This window comes from Engystomops pustulosus, chromosome 3, assembly GCF_040894005.1.
Source record: "Engystomops pustulosus chromosome 3, aEngPut4.maternal, whole genome shotgun sequence".
Taxonomy (NCBI): domain Eukaryota; kingdom Metazoa; phylum Chordata; class Amphibia; order Anura; family Leptodactylidae; genus Engystomops; species Engystomops pustulosus.
Window position 1 is genome coordinate 86568732 of NC_092413.1, and position 25028 is coordinate 86593759.

At 42.1% G+C, this 25028-nt stretch overlaps 1 protein-coding gene across 2 annotated transcripts in view; it reads left to right on the forward strand.

Annotated features, from left to right (window-relative positions):
- Nucleotides 1–25028, forward strand: part of AGPAT4 (1-acylglycerol-3-phosphate O-acyltransferase 4) — a 69546-nt gene that overhangs the window by 22261 nt on the left and 22257 nt on the right. For both annotated transcript variants that reach the window (XM_072141305.1, XM_072141306.1), the window contains exon 2: nt 15799–16036. In XM_072141305.1, coding sequence (XP_071997406.1) covers nt 15859–16036 — 178 coding nt within the window. In that variant the 5' untranslated portion in view covers nt 15799–15858. The remainder of the gene's footprint in view (nt 1–15798; nt 16037–25028) is intronic.

Consider the following 25028-nt stretch of genomic DNA (forward strand, 5'->3'; position numbering starts at 1 on the left):
TCCACAGTGTGGCTCCTCGTTGTTTAAATGCAGAAAATCAATGGTGGTCAGGATTTCACTTAAACATTGTAAATCTGATTTACACAGTTTCCTAACTTCAATAGAATTTTATTAAAATATATGAAAGACATTGATACTATGATTGTCTGTACTCTGTATGTAACAGGTATATTTTATAATTGTAACTCCAGACAAATTTATTTTTTTTTTGTCCATGTGACAATTGGTTTATCAAAATTTTTTTGGCCTGAAAGTTGGGGGCTCTTAAGTTGGACTACCTGTTCTTCTGTCTAGGGGATGTTTTTATAAGTTTTCTGGCATTTTAACAAAATCTTAACTTTATAAAACAGCCAGAGGCACTCAGGCTGACAGCAACTGAGTGCCTCTTGGCTTCCCTGTCTTTTAATTTATGCACACACACCCCCCCCCCTCTCCCACTGAAAGCTTCCTCCTGCTTGCCAGAGAACTAGGAGAGAGCATAAGCCCCGTTCTCCCCATACCCTGGCTCTGACGTCACCGGCTCCTCCTGCTCCAAGCTGGATCCTGATTCGCCGGCCCCAGGCGGGAGGAGACTTGCAGCGGGAGCGTGCATAAATTAAAAGCTGAGGAAGACGAGGGGCGCTCACGCACTGTAAACCTGAGCGCCTACAGCTGGATTACAAAGGTAATATTTCCACTTCGTCCCCCATGACGGCCCACCTGGAGGATGCCCCTTGACCTCTGTAGGGACAGGAAGAAGAGAGGTTAAATTCACCTCCCCGCATCCTCCCGCCAGTGTTCTTCCTGTCCCTACCGAGGCAGGTCAAAGAGAGGTGCCCTCTCTTCTCCAGGTTGGGGGGGGGGGGACGAAGCGTTACTTACGGGTGATGCCGTCCACGGCGAAATCCCGGCGGCCCCGGCTCTCGGTCGATCCAGGGGTCCTCCTCGAGCCGTCCAGGGGTCCGTTTGACTGGCCGCCGCGCTGCAATACTGATTACACGCGCGCGCGGCCGAAGAAAACTACATTTCCCAGCAGCCCATAGTCTGGTGACTACTTCCGTCCGCGACCGGAAGTGACGCAGAAAACCCGCAAAGCATCACTGGGAGCCGTGGGACGCAGACCACAGCCACTTCTAAGGGGGATGGGCTCCCCATTAAGGTATTTAAAGCAAGTAGATCACTATGATCTGAGGTCTAGTTGTTTCTGTGACGACCAGTATCTGCGTCTAAATCTTCTGCTGTCTACTATGACTGATGAAGTTAACCCAATCTTCCTGCACCCTCCAGTATCCGTAAGTGGGGCTAATTGTAGGGGATATTGCCACTGTGTATGCAATGTTAGTGGGTTACTAGTCTCCTATATTTGCCTTTTAGGAAAAAGACCTGGGGTCTAAGGGGAAAGGCAAGGAGGAGAAGGGGGATAAGGCTAGCAGGCCTGAAAGACCCGAGAAATCGGATAAAACCAGGACCAGGAAATGTAACATGTGTAACCATTCTATGCCAGATTCGTATAAAAAGCCAATCTGTAAAGTGTGTATTGATAACTTCATGCGAGAGGAGAAAACATCCTTCCTAGACGAGCTTAAAGGGTTCATAGAAGAGAAAGTGGTCTCATCTATTGCCGTAGCTACATCTAGGGCTCCCCCATGTAAAAAGCCCAGATTAGAACCCGGGTCATCACCATCTGAGGCAGGAAGTGATTCGGAGACTCCTTCTTGTTCTATAATAGAGACGGAAGACTCCTTAAACCCTCAGGATTTTGTAAAATCTGCTGAATCCAGACATCTTTTCCCAATAGACGAATTGGATAATTTACTGAAGGCCATCAGGCAGACCTTAGAAATTGAGGATGTGGTCGTACCCCAATCTAAAGAGGACGAGCTGTTTGGTGGGTTAAAAGCAAAGCGCCAGAGGGTGTTTCCCTTAAATGACACTCTCAAAGAATTAGTGTCTGAAGACTGGAAGGAACCGGAAAAAAGGATCCTTATATCAAAAAACTTTAGGAAGAGATTAGTCTTTGAGCCTGAAGACTCTAAATTATGGGATTCCTGTCCTAAAGTGGACGTGCAGGTTACTAAAATAGTAAGGAAGACAGACCTGCGTTTGAGGACGCAGCGCAGCTTAGAGACCCCATGGACAGAAAATCTGATTCTCTGCTGAAAAAAGCTTGGGAGACATCCATGTGGGGCTTAAAATCAAATTTAACAGCCACTTCAGTTGCGAGGAATCTTCTGTATTGGCTGAACGAGCTTGAATCTCGTATTAAAGAAGGAACTCCCAGAACTACAATCTTAGAAAATTTCCCTCTACTAAAATCAGCAACGGCTTTCTTAGCAGACGCGGCAGCTGAAGGTGTACGGTTCTCTTCAAAAGAAGGAGCTCTGACAAATGCTTCAATAAGGGCGCTGTGGCTGAAGCAGTGGAATGGGGATATCCGTTCAAAAACAAAGTTATGTGGTCTTCCCTTTTCAGGAGAATTTGTCTTTGGCCCAGAACTTGATACCATCTTGGAAAGGGCATCAGATAAGAGAAAGGGTTTCCCGGAGAATAAACCAATACCCAGGAAGCAGCCCTTTTGGGATTTTAAAGGCCAAAGGGAGGAATACAAAGATAAGGGGAAAAAGGGTCGCTGGAGCTACCCGAAAGGGGGAAAAGGTAAAGGGTTTCTTTTCTCAACATCATCCGATCCCAACAGAAACAAGAAGCAGTGACGCCATAGTAGGAGGAAGATTATTGAAGTTCAGAGAGGAATGGTTAAAAATTACCTCAAATCCTTGGGTTCTAGACATCCTTCTTCAGGGATACAAGATAGACTTCAAGAAACTTCCTCCTACAAATTACCTACCACCCTCTCCCCATACATCAGAAATGTCCCATTATCTTATCTGGCAAGAAATATCCTCCTTATTGTCTTCCGGAGTTATTACCCAGGTTCCTCAGGAACAAGAAAAACAAGGGTTTTATTCTTCTCTTTTTCTTGTAAAGAAGCCGAACGGATCGAACAGGCTGATAATCAACCTAAAGCGACTCAACGACTTCATCGTCTACAACAAGTTCAGAATGGAGTCGGTAAGGTCTGCCACCCACATTATTCACCAAAATGCTTTAATGTGCACTATAGACATAAAAGACGCATATTATCACGTCCCCATTCACCCGTCTTCACAAAAGTTCCTAAGGTTCTCTGTTCTTTCTCCGGGGGGTTCCACGTTACATTTTCAGTTTTGTGCACTCCCTTTTGGCATATCCTCAGCCCCCAGAACCTTCACCAAGGTGATGATAGAGGTGGTGGCGTTCCTAAGACAGCAGGACATACTGATTGTACCATATCTAGACGACCTGCTGGTTATTGGACGAGACAAACAGAACCTAATTTCCTCAAGGGATGTTACAATAGGAATTTTAGAAAGACTGGGCTGGATCGTAAATTACCAAAAATCAGATTTATCACCAGCCACAGTAAAGAAATTCCTGGGAGTGAATTTAAACTCATGTCTGCAAATGTCATTCCTTCCACAGGAGAAGGGGACTCGCATCAGGGAGGAGTTAAGAAGATTCCGAAGAAGGTCTCTTATCTTCATCAGGGGTGCTATGAAGGTCCTAGGACTATTAACAGCCTGCATCTCCTCAGTGGCCTGGTGCCAAGCCCATACTCGAGCTCTCCAGAAATGGGTCCTAAAGTCCTGGAACAGGAGTTCGGAAGGACTGGACAAAAAAGTATCGATCCCCTCTTCAGTCAAGGAAGATCTCAAGTGGTGGCTGATAGACACAAATCTAGACAGGGGAATCTTCTGGAGGAACAGTCCGTATATCACCATACAGACAGATGCAAGCAAGAGCGGTTGGGGAGCAGTGCTTCCTCAAAAGTTGACGCAGGGTTACTGGACAGAGGAGATCTCCAGAAGGTCGTCCAACTACCGAGAACTGAGGGCGGTTTGGGAGGTACTCAGCTCAAACACTGCTCAACTAGCGGGGCACCACCTGTTGATACTGTCCGACAATACCACGACAGTATCCTACCTGAAGAGGCAAGGGGGAACCAGATCCCCATTACTGATGTCCTTAACACGACAAATATTTTTGTGGGCAGAGGACCATGTCCTATCAATCTCGGCTACCCATCTAAAGGGAACAGAGAACACAACGGCGGATTTCCTCAGCCGAAGGAAAATACTTCCCAACGAGTGGTGCATAAAAGAAGAGATATTCCAGTACCTGTCTTCTCTTTGGGGGAAACCTCAAATAGATTTATTTGCAACAAGAAGAAACACCAAGTGTCAACACTTTTTTTCCTTGGAAAAAGGAGAGACAAGAAATCGTCTGGATGCATTCTCCCACTCTTGGAACACCACTCTCGCCTACGCCTTCCCCCCTATTCCCCTGATCGCCAGAGTATTAGAGAAAATTTATCTAGTGAAGACGCAGACCATATTTGTGTGCCCAAATTGGCCCAAAAAGAGCTGGTACCCGATTCTGAAGCGGATGACCACTCAGGATCCAGTCATGCTACCAGTATCAGAAGATCTCCTGGTACAGGGTCCAATATCTCATCCAAATCCGGGAAGACTCCAGTTATCAGCGTGGATCCTGAATCGGACTATATGAAGTCCCAAGGACTCTCCTCTGCTGTTATAAACACCCTGAAGGCAAGTAGAAAACCTGTCACTTTTTCCATTTACCACAAGATTTGGGAAAAAATTTTCTTCTTTTTGTGCAGATAAACCACCATGTCAATCTAACCCCAATATCTTGCAGGTTCTTGACTTCCTTCAAAAGGGTTTGGAGTTGGGACTTTCCACAAGTACTCTAAAGGTCCAAGTATCAGCCCTAAGTGCTTTCTTCGATCAACCCCTCATCGAGCACAGGTGGGTGAAAAGATTCATTCTAGCAGCCTCTAGATTAAAACCCCAGGTCCTTAAAAGGACTTCTTCATGGGATCTTTCTTTGGTCTTAAATGCTTTAATTAAGGAGCCATTTGAACCAATTTCTTCTGCTAGTGTAAAAAACCTCACACTAAAAACGGTATTCCTGGTAGCAATCACCTCAGCAAGGAGACTAGGTGAACTTCAGGCAATTTCTATTAAGGAACCCTATATGAGGGTTCTTGATGATAGAATTATTCTTATGCTGGACCCAAATTTCATCCCAAAGGTGGTCTCGGAGTTCCACAGAAGTCAGGAGATCATATTACCTTCTTTCTGCAAGAATCCGTCCTCAGAGAGAGAACGCGAATGGCACACTCTAGATGGGAAAAATAAAGGGAGGAAGGCGTCCAAGGCAACCATCGCTAAATGGCTAAGGATGGCGATATCTTCTTGTTATGACATCCAAGAGATTCCAGTACCATCAGGAATAAGAGCACATTCCACAAGAGCTGTATCCACCTCCTGGGCAGAGAAAAGAGGGGCCTCCCTAGAACAAATCTGCAAAGCAGCAACTTGGACTTCCTCCTCTACCTTCTCTAAACACTATAGACTTGACTTGCCCTCCTCAAAGGATCTGTCCTTCGGGAGAAAGGTGCTTCAAGCAGTGATCCCTCCCTAAAAGACTACTCATATTGTAAGTCTCCAGGTGGGCCGTCATGGGGGACGAAGTGGAAAGAATGAATTAGTTACTCACCGGTAATTCCATTTCCATTAGTCCACCATGGCGGCCTATAGTTTCCCTCCCTTGTTTGTTCAAGATTATGTGGTATTCACAATGATAAAACTGTATGTGATCGAAATATATAAATAAATCATTGTTGCATCTTCCTCAGCGTGGTTATTTTGAAGTCACTGGCGGGAGGATGCGGGGAGGGGAATTTAACCTCTCTTCTTCCTGTCCCTACAGAGGTCAAGGGGCATCCTCCAGGTGGGCCGTCATGGTTGACTAATGGAAATGGAATTACCGGTGAGTAACTAATTCATTCTTTTGTTGTTAAAGATGCCAGGAAACTTGTGTAAAACAGTCCTCCTATCCCCTAGATGGAATCTGGTGGTAGATGTCCTTTAAATGTCACAGGCAGCCACAGCTAACACCTGTTATAAGCATCTTTCATGGGCCGTGAATCGGTGAATACTGCAGCTGCATATTAAAGGGGTTTTCCCATGAAGCAGAGCAGTCATGCACGGCCGTCTGCTCCATTAATCTGACAGAGAGACAAGGAATCCGACGGACCCCTCATTTTCATGATCTGTGGGGGTCTCATCGCTGAGACCCCCACTGATCAGCAATTTAGGCCCTATCCCATGGATAGGGCCTAACTTTTGTTCGTGAGAAAACCCCTATAAAGAGATTTTCTGATAGTAGCAAAATGTGTTTATACTAGGAGCTTAATGGGGGTCTGCAAAAGGTTGATCCTGGAAAAAATTGAAATATTAGTCTTAAGGGAATCAACCTAGTAACCACAGAGAAAATTGCATTTTAATATTCTCTCCAAACTGAGTAATGAAAACTTGAAGATAGACTTGGTTATTGTGTGGTTTTAATAGCGCTTTCAAGGACACCTCAGGGACTTTATTCTGCTGAAGCTTCTGAAAAATCAGATTTTTCACCTTGACTTACATACTGGATGCATGTTTGGGAAAAATCTATAAGATCGTAAAGTCTTGAGAGAAGTAGATATGTATTTGAATCTAGTTATAACAGGTTTATAAACAGACATAGGGATTGGTTTGGTCCCAAGGCGTAAAACTTAATCACGTGGTATTTGTAATCTTTATTGCTGGAGACAACGTTACCATCTTGTATAAAAAATGTATCCAAAATGTAGCACTTTGTTGATGTATTCATTACTTCTCAAAATGCAGTTGCCTAGGATGACATAGGTTGAGTATTGGACCAAGTGTTGATTTGGGATATCAAGTTCTTTTCAAATTAAAACCTCATACAACTTGTATTGCAGCACTGTTTTTATGAGGATTTATTATTTAGTATTTAGCAGTAGATTCTTTAATTTCTTCAGTTATTTATCCTCCTGTCCAAAACTTGGCATAAACAATAATGGCAAGATTCTTTTAATGCTCCTGTTTCTCCGCTTTAATAACCAGATCTTCTTTGATGGGTTCCCTTAGCTTTTGTTCATGGTTTTAATAAATTATGTTGGCTTGAATTCATGAGTTGAGACTTTGCATGTGAGCTGAAAGTAAGGCACACCAAAAGAGAAAAAAAACCCTTGTCTATCAAATGGCAAGCTGTGTATTATATGATATTGTAACGTTTATTCTGTTTACCAATGTGTAAACTACTTTCAGGAGAGAAAGTAAATGTGTTTATTATTATTATTGGTTTGTAGTGTGACTTTGTAGTGCAGTTCAGTATGCACCACATGTGGATGAAGGTTTTAAAGCCTCCCGATATCTATTGTGCATGGGGCAGTCCGGAATCCCTTCCTACATATGGTACTACAATCAAGCTTCTTGGGGAATGGAGGATGTGTCCCTTCTGCTGCTTTCAATCTCTGGTTTTAGGACCGTTAAATGTCCTGAAATGGTTCTTGTGTACATGTGTCTTGAGAACAGGAACAGATGCATTTCATAGGTCCTTATGAAAATAAAATTTGGCGGGTGCTTTGGGTGGCCATGAACCTCATAGTAAGTCTGAGCCCTGGGCTATGGCCTAAATTGCCCGTATTCTAATCCACTAGTTGTATGGTGCTGTAAATTTCTGTTAATTCTTCAGTGTGTGAAATAAAGTAATGTGAACCCACAGATATTTGTGACCAACTGTCTAATGTCCATCTCTGTCCCTCTACCAATCTAATGGTAGAAAGCAGGAGGGATCAGAACATAATAGTAGATGTTTATACCTGTGCTCTGGCTTTCATTTTGTTTTTACGGCTATCACCTTGATGTTCAAAAGACACAATGGGGAAGGTTTATTATGCCTTCTCAGCCAGAACAGTGGTGAAGGCATATAAATCTCCCAATCAGAAAACTGTCGGAGGCTGTAGTTGAAATCTATACAGTTCTGAGCTGGTGGAGATTGTGTCCCAATCTACTAAGGGGCTGGAGTCTTTTAGCAGATCCAGGCAGCAAAGCGCTTGTGTCAAAAACGATTGTCTTAATAAATCCCCCACATTGGGTCAAAGATATCCTTATCGCCATACATCTGTGTACAAAGCTGTGTTGCCTGGTTTGTCATACAAATAGTCACTCCCTTGATGAGATCGTGGGGACGATAAGCTCCTCATATATGATGGTGTGCATGTGCTGCTGCCATTTTGTTCTATGGCTGGGTTTGAACATGGCACCTAAAAGGTTAACACTAGCAATTGGTCCAGCACCTGTTGCGGGTGTTAGAGGATGGAGAAGGATCCTCTGTGCTTTAGCCCCCTCCATACAGGCGAAAAAGCAAAATACAGGTTAGAAAGGCTCAAATCCAGTTTTTTTTTTTTTTTTAACAGCCCACTCCCCACACACACAAAAAATTATGGTGAGGACTTTGTCTGCCAGATTTATGATCTTTTACACCAGAAAACTGATGGCTGGTAGGAGAGCTGCCTAGAGTACCCATCTAATTTATTACAGGCACACATGCTGCGATGACCATACGTTAAGCAATGGGAATGTATTATTCTTCTCAGGAATCATCTGCTTTCAAATGTTAAAACGGCTGGATCCCTATAAATTATTCAGGACTTGAGCTACACTATGTACCTCTGTAGAAGGATCTGGGTAAATCGGTGTTGTTTTAATATAGGAATAATTCTGCCAGATTTTGAAACTGGATTCTACAAGTTGCTAAAAATATGAGGACACCTCAGTTCTACTGGTTGGGTGGGAATCCACTTCTAAAGTTAAGGGTTTTTTCGCATTAACCGCACAACATCACCCTATACCCTATAAACATCAAGGAAGGGGGCGTATACCCCTGTGTGAATGGAGAGATGCATCACTACTCCTCCATTTTATCTTTATGGCAGTGACCAAGCTTACCTAGTTTAAAAGTGAATGAAGTGGCCATTGTTATGTGCCTACAGCGGATCCGGGAGTGGCAAAAGACATATGAAATTAGCTGGTTTTACTGTCACGATTTGTCTCTCCATTGAACTCATGTCTGAGAAAACTGATTAACTTTTTTTTTTTAAATAATCTCTGTACTTGATATGTTTTTTTTTTTTTAATTGACCCATGGTTTCAAGGGTCTACGGCCATTTGTTTGAAGTCAGTGTAACCTTTATTCTAATATGTTATCCAGAACTACACCAAGACTAGACAATGATTGTTGTGTCTGAGAAATTTATTAGGGAAACGTCTTTATTCATCACACAGGTTTACCTTGAATACATGACCTTCCATTCTATGTTTATGTTCTTATAATCTGCCACAAAGTATTAGAGGTCATACTCAATTTCTCTACATTTGAAATTGCTGTTAATATAGCTTTTAAGAAGAGCATATGATCTATCAGATACACAAGAACAACTTGCCATAACAGCCACTCATTTATTAGATGGCATGGGCAAAAAGGCATCTTATAGTCTTCACAGACTGGGTGTTTTTTTTTTTGTTTGTTTTTTTCGTTTCTGTGGAAAAAAAATAGTTTGGCTTCAAATTGAAACCTTTAGAGTCTATTTTCTTGTGTATTTTTGTATCACTTTGTAGTTTCTTCCTTATGTTCAGCAGTCATGGAATCACATAGGAGCAGTAGTTACTAGTTACTGTAGTGACCAGTCCAGATTTCTCCAGTCAACAATACCATATTTGGAGAAGTGGACTGCAAGCTGACATCTTTAAGGGGTATTCCCACAAAGACAAGATTTAAATGTAATAAGAATAACAAAATAACACATTCTCTAATTCAATGTTATAAATAAAAAAATACAAAATTTCACAGAAATAATTCCAACCTGTCTCTATCAGTCCTGGTGCCCCTGGACCCGACCCTGGAGTCAACAGACATATTGCTCTCATGTCTGACACTGCACTGAGTTGCTCTCTGCCTCTAGCCCCCACCCTTGCATTCCAGGACGGACACACACACTGACTTCCTGCCGGCAAACAACATCAGCATTGTGAGGAGAGTAAAGCTACAGGCAGATAAGATCTTTATCCAGGGTTGGCGGAGGGAGGCATAAAGCAGATCTGACAGTATGTAATGGCTGTGATAGCAGAGGGGAGAATGGCATGTGTAATATGCATCTTATGGCTCTCTCCCTCCTAGGGGATTGAAATTTTAGAAATTTTCTTTCATGGGCAAACCCCTTTAAAGGACATCTACCACTTCATTTAACCTCTACAAAGCACAACTAGTGCTTTCTTGAGGTTAAAATGCATTACGTCGTTATTTGTAATTGCAGTTTTTTTTAACACACTTATGTTTATGTAAATCAGGCTGAAAGGCTTAGTTTGCACACACCCTATAGTACAGTTGTAGCCCACCTGCTGCTTTCTCCCATCCTCCTGCTGTCAGCCGGCTCTTGAAGCAGACAGCAGGATGGGGCAGGGTATGAGAAGGGAGTGTGAGGGTTAGAATTACTGCAGGGAAGGGGGCTCCAGTAATGCACATGAAAACTTCAGAAACATTAAGGTCCTTTTAACAAAGAATCACGCAGCTATTATCTTTGATATAAGTACACTGGCATTATGCTTTTTCACCTCTACTAAGCACTGGTGGTGTTTATGTAGAGTCTGTGAAGTGGCAATTTCCTTTTAGACAGCCAAGGATAAAGTATAATAGAAAAGTGAGAAAATGTTCTTATACCAAGGGTAAGGGTGTTGAAACTGTAATCTAAAGGATATGTCTAAATAACCTAAAACTGCTATAACTACACAAGGTCCACCCAATGTAAATGTACATCAGGTGGTGACATCATAGTGGGGGCTATAATAGCAAGGAGCCTATGCCAGGCTTGCCATTAAATCATATATACCAATACCTGTAAAACAAACATATAGTACAAAACAGAAGTATTGAATTCGAGTATGAGAAATTGGTAAAATGGATGTCCAGGTTCCCTAGGGTTCTTAAAGGAAAGCTACCGTGAGGAATCTAAGAATCTATCATCAGAAGTAGATCTGATTGCAGATTCCACCTTCCTGCCTCTGCCCTAATCTGTAATTTAATAATCCTGGAACCTAACCTAATTTGTTAAAAGCTCTATTTTAGAAATATGTACTGTAGTAATGTTTTTATAGCTATTGCTATATACAGCAATAACTATTTACAGGTCCCCAGCAATACCTATATACAGCCCCCCCCCCCCCCCCCCCTAGCATTATCTATATACATTTCCCGGCAAAATAATAAAATTTTACTTAACTTCCCTGCTGCGCAGAACAACTTCTTTCTCTTTCGAGAGGTCAGACATCTGGGGCAGGTGTCGCAGTTTGTGATGTCACTGTGCCGTCTGCACATGACAATGACATCCTGCGGCTCCTATGTCAATGGTAGAGTAGGGAAAGTTGTTCGCTTACTCTGCCATAAACGCAAATCTACCGTCCGGTAATCTACCGCGAACTGGTTCAGCATACATCTAGTGGGCGATATAGGCGGCCATGTGACTGCCTTAATCGCTCAAACTGTAAATCACCATTGGTGGAGGGCCCACGTAGTAGCAAAGTGGTGGGGGCCCTGGGAGCCCTCCCCATAATCCTGCTCATACCTTTAATAAAGATGCAGGATTAATATCATGAACATCTTACGTGGAGGAGCACTTTTTTATAAAGATCTTGCTTGCTTCCATTTCTTTCCCTTGATGTATGTACTACCTGTTTTATAGTCTCTGTTGGAATCCAGGTGGAATAGAGTTTTGTACAATTATCTAAAATTGCAAAACATCAGCACTTTAATATTCATATCACCTTTTGTTCTCAGCAGGAAACTAGAATGTTAGCGTTTCTATTCTGGAAGTAAAAGGCTACAATTTCATTACTGACTTGGCTTTTTTTGTCACCAAAATCATACTAACCTTTACAGATGATGAGATATTAGACATTTATAACCAATGGCAGCATGGAAACTAATGGCTCATTTACTTTGAGCTAATATAAATGTAAGCAAGAGTTTAATAATGCCTGAAAAGTAAACTGTTTTACAGATTTATTTTCTTTGAAGCCTCTGCTAACTTTGTCTTAAAAAATAAAATAAAAAATCCACACTTGCATTTGTTTTCATCCTAAGTGACATATAGTGGCTCTGCATCTTGTCTGTAGATTCCTGTAATGGTCTCTACCTGTCACAGATTCTGCCAGAATGTTCAGCACCCCATAGCTGTAGTAGTGTAACTGTATAACAGATGCTCTGTGTCTGCCGTCTAAATAATGCCCCCCTAGACAAGGCAATTGTGTTTCTCAGCTGCTGGACCCTCACAAATTATAACTTCTGTATGCACCACATTAGGGGAGAAATTATGAATAGCGGGCAATGGTAAGAGCACAAATAGTGGGGCCAGTATGCAATGTAGGCACCAAAAATACAGAGAATTATACAGGGGATGGTACAGGAAGAGGGGGATTCTACAATGTGGGTTCCACAAATGGCAACTATACTAAGTGAGGGATTGGGATAGTAATGGATTAAGCAATGTGCCTAAGGACATAATAATTTTCCAGTTCCACTTCTGTGCCAGTGCATGCAGGCATTGGGTAGGTTGAGCCTTAGTGTCAGAACTTGGAAAACAAGAAAGTCCTTTTCTTTTAAAATTTCAAGAAAGTTTTTACTTAGAATTTTTTTTCTGACCACTCTCGGCACTTTGTTGCTTTTTTACAGTTTTCTCTTGCAGAATGCAAGTTTCATAGGTGTTCTGCATTATAGGTTCCAAATGTGAGTGTACAAACACCCATGTAACTGACAGCTTGGTGGTCTCTCCAAAATGTAGGAACTTTTATCATTTTGTACAAGAGAAGTTGGGTAATACAGATCTCTGGTGTTACTTTCTTTTCTGTATCTATTGGCTAAAGCTATATGACTATGTTTAAAAAAAAAATGTTTTAAATTGAGTCTTCATTTCTAGCACAGGTACTTATTGAACTGCCCTTGAATCCCAACAAACCTATAAATCGGTCTGCAATTTGTTTTGCCGTCGTTTGATAGATGGCAGAACGCGATGATAACACAGACTTCCCTCAGGAACGCCCTCTGTCATCAAACACGTAACACAAACCTCGTAACACAATGACTTCCTGACATGCTTGTCCAACTGTTTTTGTACTATAACACACATACATATATAAAGGTATGACTAAAATGTAAAAGCCATTTTTATTTTTACATAAAGTGAGTAGTTAAGATGATGATTACGGTCAGTAATAATTAGTGTTTTTGTTTCATAACCTGCTACAGGCAGATAAGGAGGCTAAACCCCTTACAGACCCGGGTAATATTTCATTTGCTAATTCCGTTCTGTAAAAACTCATTACAAAATGTAAAATATTCTCCTTCACCATCACTAGACAAACTGCTAATCCCATAAAGAAAGTATACTACAATCCCTTACTGTTTCAGTGGTCCCTCTGGTCCTTTTTCCTTAGTCATGTGATTGCTCCCTCCTATCACTAGCTTTGCATGTCAGTTGACTGTAGTTGTCCTGTGGTTGTATGTGACATCTTTGCACAAGATGACCATCGGGAACCCCCACACTATAGATTGCATCGATCCACTAGACAACCCCTTAGAGCAGTGATGGCAAACCTTTTAGACACCGAGTGCCCAAACTACAACCAAAACCTGCCTATTTTTCGCAAAGTGCCAATGCGACAATTTAAGCAGTAGCATATTACTCCCTGCTCTTTTACAAGTTTAAATTGTATAGGCCCCTCAGGAGACCAATACAGAAGAAAGAAGGAGAAGTAGTTTGGATTATCATTGTAGCGTCCTTCTAGGGTCCTGGGCTGCCTGGGGCTGCAAGAGGCCTTGAGTCCTGTTTGGCAAACCCTGGGGTGTTGGCAAGAGTGCCCATATAGAGGGCTCTGAGTGCCACCTCTGGCACCCGGGCCATAGGTTCGCCACCACTGCCTCAGAGGGTCTTTTTATACATGGATCTGTTGCCGAAATTGTGCATCAAATTTTAGCAAGACCTGATCAGGAAGAGAAAATATAGTTGTTACTAATGAATATGAAGGGGACTTTTACGCATTTATTTTGGGGGGCAGTGCGACCTCTGATCTGGGAGTTTACATTTATGCCAAGTTCACATCTGCTGTGGAGGTTTTCATCTGTTCCATTATGGGAGCAGAACAAAGGAAAAACAATTACTGATGCTAACATAAGTTTAGTATCAATCTTTGTGCACTATGTACAAAGCAAAACCATTCCTATGTTTTCATTATGAGAAAAAAAAGCCAATAGATATCTGGAAACCTGTCACCAGCCCCCATGCTTGTAAACCACAAAAAGTAATTTTCAAAATTGCTGGCCATGTCTTTATAAGTTTCCAATGCTTTGTGCAGCCCGAAAAATGCACTTATATCTCAGTTCGGCATCTAGTCAGGGGGTGGAGCAATGGTCCCAGCAGTCAAGTGGACATTCTACGTCATGGCAGCCTCGTCCACTAACAACGCCTCCTAAGCTCAATGTACCCGTTGTCGACTCCCCCATTTGGCCAGTGTCTTATCCAAAGTCCCACACATGTGCAGTGTGCCGATCGCCGAGTACAGGAGACAGTTTGCAGTTACAAAAATGTTTTCTAAAATCAACTTTAAAATGATGCTGCCTGAATCTGAGTAAGTGTACCGGATTTATCCATGCCGATTTTTGACAACAGATTTCCTTAAAAGACACCACTACCTGTTGGAGCAGCTCACAAGGATCCATCCCAGCCTTTATCTAGTTAATTCATACATTAATCATTCTAAAATCATATTTTCTTTATTTTGCAAATGAGCTCGGGCACATGAAAAAAGTGATGTCACCCCCTGTTACCCCTCTCGTCCTCCTTGCTCATGTCTGTGTGTAATGTATAGTAAAGCATTGCTAGTGCTTGTGCTTTATCTGCTGTCTATGAGAGACATAGACATCAGCTACACAACTATCTGACATACACTGTTCTCCTATACAGGCGGCCCCCTACTTAAGAACACTCGACTTACATACGACCCATAGTTACAAACGGACCTCTGGATATTGGTAATTTATTGTACTTTAGTCCTAGGTGTCTGTAATTAAGCTTTAGTGTTAATATTGATTCTTATGACAACCCGACATTTTTAAAATCCAATTGTCACAGAGACCAAAAAAGTTCTGGCTGGGATTACAATGATAAAATATACAGTTCCGACTTACATACAAACTCAATTTAAGGACAAACCTACAGACCCTATCTTGTATGTAACCCGGGGACTGCCTGTATATGTGTGAGAGACAGACATCCGCTACACTAGTACCTGACATGCTGTGTTCTCCTATACATGTGTAGCTGATGTCTGTGTCTCACGTGTATGGGAGAAGAGGGCATGTCAGGCACTTGAGTAGCTGATGTCTCCCACAAGTACCAGACATGCTGTGTTCTCCTATACACGTGTGAGAGACAGGCATCAGCTACACAAGTAACTGACATGCTCTGTTACACACATGGCTGCATCCTGGAGCTGTGGGGGGTGGTGGCTGTACCTCCCACTCATGAATAAGCTGGACAGCTGAATATAAAAATGGCTCATTGGATCTCTCTCAGGTCATTTACATACAGCTTTAGTACCTGATTGTTTAAGTTTACAGGCATGTAGAGGGATAATGTAGAGATGGGGGCAATGCTTTCTACTGGCATTTATGAAATATACATGTAGTTTTGGGGTTAATTTGCCTGATACTTTCTTTAAATTACAATATAAATCAATCAATGGTATTTTGTCAAATTTCTGTGTTTTAAAGCTGATGTTTTATCATTTTATTGTTAAATAGGTATTTTCCTGACAACCTGAATGGTTTTTAGAAGCTTTTGCCTTTTGCTTCGGGTGAAGAATGGACATCATTGGATTTCTGAAATCTCAGTTCCTTTGTCATCTTTTTATCAGCTACGTGTTTATCGGAACTGGACTTATCATTAACTTAATTCAACTTTTTACTCTTCCACTTTGGCCTCTTAACAAGCAACTATACCGCAAAATCAACTGCAGACTGGCATACTGCGTATCAAGCCGTAAGATGCTTTCTCTTTTTTGACTTCTTTTAGATATTCAAAAGTAAATGTATAAGTTGCAAGTAAAAAATAAGGGATGTTATTTTGTAATGTATAAAAAAGACAAAAATAGGATGCGTATTGAGGAAATAAATACTTTTATTCAACTAAGAAAAAGGTTTGAAACATCCACCTCTGTAAAAGAAAACCATGTAAGGGCGTCTAGTACATCAGAAACATGTCGGCTTTTCAATTGATGTGTTCTGTATTTACAAATGGATTAATAAAGGAGCAAGCTGTTCTTATGGAGCTGGATGTTTCAACCCTCTTTCTTTGATGTCAATATTGGGTTCTGCTGGAGGGCTTTACATCCGTTGTATGTGTCCATTAGCTAAAATGGATTTGGTGAAAAATCACAAGGTAAATGCTGCCACAAAAATAAAATCATAGGGGAACATTTTACTGAGGTCCTTGGTTGCACGTGTATTTTAGAAGTGTCTGCACCAGATATGTGTCATGCGCAACTTTTTTGGGTCATGGCTGCACTATACCCAACACAAACTTCTCCACCTAAAGGGGCATTCTGGTGCACAGTCAGACCATGCGCCACAAAGTCAGGCATAATTGTGTTGCATGCTCCATGTTAAAGGTGCACCAAAAAAGGGGTACACTGTCAGGGAATTTCAGGGGGCACCAGACTCATGAAAAATGTGTGCCACAATTTCTGAATCTGGGGCACCCTACAAACTGTACATAGTACAGACTGCACTGTTTTTGACAAATGCGTGCCATTGCGTGTTTTTGGTCCCTTTCTGACTTTTTGGCCCCCCTTGAGTGAAAGTTTGTATATACCCTAAAATACTATCAATAAAAAATGCACAAATTCCACATGAAAGCAAGCCATAAAACAACTTCCCCAAACAAATAGCTCTGTTACTTTTAGCACCCAATGTAGTAATCATGCACTCTACTGTAAGCTGGGTGATCCCAGGATTTTCACTCCAGCTGGATACCAGCCACCAGATAGCAGAGAGGGGGAGCACAGGGCCGGGAGGGGATCGCTTTTTACCCCTCCAAACGCAGCTCCGCCGCAAAACTGCCAAAATATAGGACATGTCCTGTATATTGCACGTGTCTGCCAGACTCTGTCGTGATGCAGTAATACTGTATGTTCACCACGTTCTGACCACTTAGAAGTCTATGGGGGGCCGGGATCTGGCTGCAAATTATGCAACACAGGCCCTCAAACGGCCGTCTGAATGAGCCCTTAGGATTACTCCAGTTTTTATTGGTTTACTCATTTATTGTCCTCCCAGAACATTGGGATGTAATAATAGATCATTCAGAAACAGATAACGTCCCTCTTTTACTTGCAACATGAAATGCCTGTCCTCTTTGAGAAGGGGCTTTTCAGAAATTACTGTGGGAGGATAAATTGTGGACATGACCCTTTTAAATGCTCCTATAAGGGGTATTCTCATCTTGGCATTAACATTCATTTTGATTTATCTACTGTGTCCTTACCCAAAGAAACAAACGGTTTTTGTGTATGAAATGTCCAGGAGTTACTACATGTCCCGCTGCCGTCCTGTGGTAATGGACTCTGAGTCCATGTCTGGCCACCACTGCTAGAGTGTGGGGTGGTCGTATCCGAGGAAGCTATGTGGTTTCTAAGGGACAACATTGCTAAGTTTATGAGAAATTATCTTAACACAGGAACATTTTTTTTTAAAAATAACATCCAATTGAAGAAATGTTTACATGTGACAAATGAATTAAGTTAAAGGGGGTTGTCCGAGTTTTGAAAAAAAACTATAGGTGGCCGGGAGCGGGCTGCTTAAAACAATAAAGATGTACTTACCTTCCGGTGCCCTCCGGTATCCAGCACTGCTGTCGCTCCGGTCCGGGTGCCATGTAAACAAACATGCCTGCCGGAGCAGTGCTGGGTTCAGCTTCCAGCCGGACCCGACAACCTTCCGGGCCGCATTCACAATGCTGTGAATAGGGACGGATAGGCGTATCCGGCCACGGCCGGCCAGAAGCTGAATGCTGCGCTGCTGCGACAGCAGTGCTGGATACCAGAGGGCACTGGAAGGTAAGTACATCTTTATTGTTTTTTTTCAGAACTCTCGGACAACCCCTTTAAATGTGAATACCCCTTTAAACCTTAATAAAAACCTGACATTGTGTTAGTCTCTCTAATTACTTCCCTATGTAATATGCTAGCCATTAAAAAGCTAAAGAAATGAAATGACAAGTTGGTCAGAAATAAAAGAATAGTAATAAATGAGCCATGCACATGAAATTACCCCCATTAAAGGGAACCTACCACCACGATTCTACCTATAAAGGTAGATCGGGTGGTAGGTGGATGAATGGGACGTGAGGATAGCCATTTTTTGGGCTAATCCTCACGTCCCGGCTATCTTTTAGAAAACTTTAATCCTGGGATATGTAAATTTTTTTTAAACGGCTACTGGGGCGTGGAGTAGCCGGACATGAGGCTACAAGTCGCAGCTACTCCACACCCCAGTAGCCTCTTTTCTCCGACTACCATTTAATCTTCGGCGCGCAGCTATGTCCGAGTCCCCTGGCACCTTTTACAGGTAGAATCGTGGTAGTAGGTTCCCTTTAATTGTCTGCCATTGGTGGTGAGTGTTACCTTTATGTCACTTGTTTAATTGTAGAGCAGATAATGTTCCTTCCAACTGGTCTCAGAGGGCAGGAGAGCACAATAGACATCACTTTAACTCCTTCACTGGCCGATCTCTTCATGTGAGAATTCAGTGCAAGTCCTAGGGAGGAGCTTTTCAGTATAAATTTGTAAGATTTATGATCATGCTATATCTAGAATTGTCACCACAAAGGCCCAAAATTTACTTTGTCTCAAGGACAGGCACTTTCGTCACCAGTCAAGTGACCTCTCTGATCATATATGAACTAAAAAGGATTTAATATATTAGTAGAAAATAAGCTTTCTTCTTACTTCTGGTCCTGCTCCTAAGGCGGCATCAAATAATTTTTCCAATATTGGTACATCATATGCCTACCGTATTTATGTGCAGGTACCAGATGTAGGACCAAGAACATAGCTGGGGACACCAACCCTATGGCCATATGGCATCCCCACTGAAGCCAGAAGAAACAAGAATGTTTGTAATTGGCCAATCTAAAGCATGTGATGATTCACATGCTTGTGATATCACTGCAGGTCCTTTGTATCAAACTAAGTACTTTTAAATGATGCAGAACAGCTTGTTTGTAATTGGCCAGCCTGAAGTATGTGATGAGCCACATTCTTGTGACATCACTACAGGCCCTACAGTCCTGCTCAACAAGCCTCCTGTTGTCTCTACCTGTACTATACGGTTTCCCATGACTACCAGAAAACATGGCAAATGGAGATTAGCCTGGGTGGCAAGGTAAAACCTCTGCTAGCAGCTAAACACCTGCAGATAGCTAATTATAATAAGTTAGAGAATTGCCAAGTGCAAAGTTGGGCAAAAGTTGTTATACTTAATTTTACAGTTGTACTTTAAATAGTTCACTAAATTTTATGGGCTTTCTAAAGTAGGTATAGTTTTCTCCAAAATGGCTGACACAGGATACTACCACTCCCATGAGCCCTCTGTTCTCAGTAACGGCTTCTCCCTCTCATGCTCTGCTCCCAGTGATGAAGAGCTGTCTTGCTATTACCATAGTAAAGATGTGGGTGTAACTGCTATCACTGCAGATTACCTTAGACCCACTGAGATGGCAACTCATCACAACACTGGCCCTACTGGATGTGTCGCATGCTTTACTGGTGTACCATGCACCAGTGTATGGTATATCGACAATCGGTATGACCTTCCATGAGCTGATTGCCTTCCTTCCATAAACAGGTAGACTTTCTCCCAAGATCCTCTGCCCAATGCACAGTGTTACATATAAGGCACTCCTTGAATCATTCCAACCTAGTCCCATGTAAGTGCATCTCTCCTGTCTCCCAGCCTTATACCATTCAGCTCCATATAAATAAATCCTGCATGTCTTCAAGCTTTAAGCTGCAGTGCCATGTAACATCTCTCCAGCCCCTAATATGTAGCCCAATATAAATACACCCCTCTTATCCCTCCAGCCCCAATAAATGACATCACTGTTGCATATCAGTCCTGTCCTGTCTCACACCTTCATTTCTCTCCTCCATGAACTGACCCCTCAGCACCTAAGGCTTCTCTGCTCTAGTGATGTCATTCGTGAACGAGTCGGCTCTAGTTCGTGAGCGATGGGAGCCAGCTCACCTAAGTGGCCAAATATCCCAAAACTCTTTCTGAGTGGTGTATATAAAAAGACAGGCTGCACAGAGTTTTAAACACAATTGCACACAATTTATGTGCCAAAATCTGCCCTTGTTTAGATGTGTAATTTAATGCAGATTTAGTTATCACTTTCACACATTACATACATTTTAAATGAAATGTGCATTGAAATCCAGATAAATAATTATCGGTCACTCTGCATGTCAATCTCCATATGTAAAATAAAATATTTTGAACAGCATAAAAAGTGACGTTTAATTTTGTATAAGATTATAACATATTGCATTTCATGTCGCCTTCCATCAAGGGTTGGATATGTGAAAAAAGCTGTAATGACATAGGCGTGTTCTTCCTTTCTACAGTACAAACATTTTAGACCATAGAGAAAGATGACACGAGGCTTGTTTTTGTGCAGTGTAGATTTAGAGCATCAGTCAGTTGCATAATATGAAGCACACAGGATGCAGGTGTTCTATTTGTTAGACAGTAATATGACATACATAGAAGTGTGTCAATAAAAGTAAATGTATATTGTTGGCCTTGCAGTTTTTTTTCTTTTCAGGAAAATCTTATTTTGAGTAGAAAAAAAATCCCAGAATTCCATGTTAACGATTTTCAGATCATTCTTAATGCTGCGCTCTTCAGGTGTTCTTGTGAATGTAAGGTGGATGGCGCCATGCTCCCTATTATTTGTACTGACAATCTAAATAGCAGCTGCATGGTAGCTGAACATGTGACCTCAATAAGAGAAATCGTTTTAAAAAGAAGAAAGAAAGCGGATGTGTAAACAAAACAAATCAGTTTATTATTTCATCAAGGAAAACATAAAAACATTTAAAAACCCCAATGAAAGGGATGAGAACAAATTGGTCTCTCCTCAATGAGGTAGTCCAAGTGTACAACAACAATAAATAAATAACAAGGCTGCAAGCTCTACATATATGCACAAAGCCACAGGGTAAACAATCGTGTCCAAATATTAATCTAGGAATAGTAAAGTGCAATGTGCCATAGCAACGTAAATCAATAAGTCAATTAAACTCTGTAGTGTATAATAAATAAATAAATAAATGAACAGTGCCTCTACAGAAACAATTGATACATTGTAAATATTCAAAAAGGATAGAATTTTAGGGACACGACACCAATAGATTAAATTAAACACAGATGAAACACATGAATAAAGTGCTAAGTGCAAAGCAGTAGCAGCCTGGTATGTAAACAATAGGTTCAAATAGATGGGATAGAATTGTGCATCATATTACCTAATGCAAGCATAGAGAGGAGAGACCACGAATGCCCTACGCGTATTGCCCGTCTATATTTCTTTGTCTATAATATGGGCGGCGAAAGGAAGTCAAGTTAAATCTAATAAACCAGTGGACTGCTAAAAGCACCACTGTGAGCACCACTGCAATAGCCACCTTGCTTCAGCATCACAGAGGCAGGCGGTATAGCAATCCTAAAGCGAAGATCCAGGTGAAGGGCCTGCTGACCATATCTTTTGTTCTCGGGAGGGGAACGCGACAGGGTTACTCCAGTCTCCATTTCTCTTCACGCTGGCAATTGAGCCGTTGACTTGTTTAATTTAATTAGACTCTATCCTGGGGTTAGGTAGGTAGTGTAGAGGAGCAGGTGGCGTTATACGCTGATGTTCATGTTCTTAAGGGATGTCCATAATTCTATGCACCATGTCAAGGACCTCCTCACACAATTTGGCCGGCCTTCTGATTTTTTCTTTCTTTCTTAAATTGGATCAAATTCCTTCTCGTGGACCCACTCCCAGTCAGTTCAGGAAGTGACCACCTTTTAAGTACCAGGGAGTATGGGTATCCGCTTGGGTAGGAGATTACATATCCTTCTACCTGCTTCCATCATTAAAAAGTGCCTCCTCTAAAGTTGATGCTTGGTGCAAACAAAGTTATTGGAACGACTAACCTTACTAAAATGGAAGTCATACCACAGTTTCTGTATATTTTAAATAATTCTTTATTTATATAGCGCACACAGGTTACGCAGCGCTGCACAAGCATGTCAAATTGGTCCCTGTCCCCATGGGGCTCACAATCTAAACAACCTAACAGTATGTTTTTGAAGTGTGGGAGGAAACCGGAGTACCCGGAGGAAACCCACGCAAACACAGAGAGTACATACAAACTCTTTGCAGATGTTGACCTGGGTGGGATTCGAACCCAGGGCCCCAGTGCTGCAAGGCAGATGTGCTACTCACTCAGCCACCGTGCCGCCCTACTATTTTACACAATTCTCCATTTTGGGTGCCGATGCATGTTGTTTAAACCTACACTCACCGGCCACTTTATTAGGTACACCATGCTAGTAACGGTTTGGACCCCCTTTTGCCTTCAGAACTGCCTCAATTCTTCGTGGCATAGCACAAGGTGCTGGAAGCATTCCTCAGAGATTTTGGTCCATATTGACATGATGGCATCACACAGTTGCCGCAGATTTGTCGGCTGCACATCCATGATGCGAATCTCTCGTTCCACCACATCCCAAAGATGCTCTATTGGATTGAGATCTGGTGACTGTGGAGGCCATTTGAGTACAGTGAACTCATTGTCATGTTCAAGAAACCAGTCTGAGATGATTCCAGCTTTATGACATTGCGCATTATCCTGCTGAAAGTAGCCATCAGATGTTGGGTACATTGTGGTCATAAAGGGATGGACATGGTCAGCAACAATACTCAATTGGTACCAAGGGGCCCAAAGAGTGCCAAGAAAATATTCCCCACACCATGACTCCACCACCACCAGCCTGAACCGTTGATACAAGGCAGGATGGATCCATGCTTTCATGTTGTTGACGCCAAATTCTGACCCTACCATCCGAATGTCGCAGCAGAAATCGAGACTCATCAGACCAGGCAAGGTTTTTCCAATCTTCTACTGTCCAATTTCGATGAGCTTGTGCAAATTGTAGCCTCAGTTTCCTGTTCTTAGCTGAAAGGAGTGGCACCCGGTGTGGTCTTCTGCTACTGTAGCCAATCTGCCTCAAAGTTCGACGTACTGTGCGTTCAGAGATGCTCTTCTGCCTACCTTGCTTTTTACGGGTGGTAATTTGAGTCACTGTTGCCTTTCTATCAGCTCGAACCAGTCTGCCCATTCTCCTCTGACCTCTGGCATCAACAAGGCATTTCCGCCCACAGAACTGCCGCTCACTGGATGTTTTTTCTTTTTCGGACCATTCTCTGTAAACCCTAGAGATGGTTGTGCGTGAAAATCCCAGTAGATCAGCAGTTTCTGAAATACTCAGACCAGCCCTTCTGGCACCAACAACCATGCCACGTTCAAAGGCACTCAAATCACCTTTCTTCCCCATACTGATGCTCGGTTTGAACTGCAGAAATTAAGTGTTAACGAGCAGTTGGACAGGTGTACCTAATAAAGTGGCCGGTGAGTGTATTCAGCGGTTATTAATCTTCTTAATATGGCAGAAGAAGGGGGCGAGGATAAGATTGGTAATTTTGCAAAGGGATAAAGATCAAGGTGGTTAAGCAGTTCCAACCCCTTGACTGTACTTTCTTGCAGCCCAATTGCAACATGTTAACTGCTGCAGTCAGACACAGTCCATACTCTTCTGAAAAATTGATGTCCTACTATGAAGGGTGGAGAGGGGGCAAACCCCCGCTATACTTGATGGAAATAGGAGCCCGAGGTAAATCCCCGATCGTATACCTACAATGTCTCTTCTGCTGTAGGTTTGGAGTAAGTACTCTGGGAGGTGGGAGGTGGCTGGTATTCACACCATAACACAGCTCTATCATAATAACCTGCAAAACTTCTAGACCACTACTGAGTTTGAGTAGGGAAACAGATCTATTCACTCTTACTCTTCATTGGCTGGTAGCCTCTGGGGACACTAAAGGCTTTATCTCATTGGTTTATAAAAGGCTATTAAGTCTTATCATGCACAATTCCCAACTACATGTTAAAGCTAAATGGGAGGAGGAGGTTGGCCCATTAACTGGCGAGCAGCAGTCGGCCCTCCTGGAAGGGACTGCCACGTTGTTGCTGTATGCGGCTCACAGGTTGTCTGATTCGGAGAGTATACAGAACACCGCGCTGGTTACATGAAGTGGCATTTAGGGGCATTTACTGCATATGATGTTGAAATGTCAGAAATTGGGTTCTTATTGAAAAGAAGTTTTGCTCTGGGACTGCATAGGTAGGATGCTATACCAAACCCGAAATCTAATTGCTCAACATTGGCTGTGCCCCTGTGAACCAACAGAGGAAAAATATATCTCTAGAATGAACATCATTAGAAGACTAAAGAAAGGGGTACGTTATTAAAAAGAGGTGGGGTCCGTGAGTAGATGACACTCTTCACTCTCTTTTTTTTGTTAAGCTGGAAGCTCCTTCTTGTCTGTCAGTTGGACACGTAAAAAGTACAGTGAGAAGGTCTTTTGGGAGGACGTATTTATACAATGTGTTGTGCCAATATACTTGCCGCTGATGCTCAGGAGGGGTTTTTGTTGATTTGTAAGGGATGGATGGGGGGTCATGCTGGGTGGAATGTTTATATTTATTGAACATTTTCCAGTTAACAAATAATTTCATTAAAAAAAAATAGAAAACCTGGAGTTTATTCAGCCACCGGGCCTTAACAAGTAACTGTAAATCTACTTTACTAAAATTTTGTTCTCTAATAAAACAAAACTATATATTTTTGTCCATGCAGTTGCATAA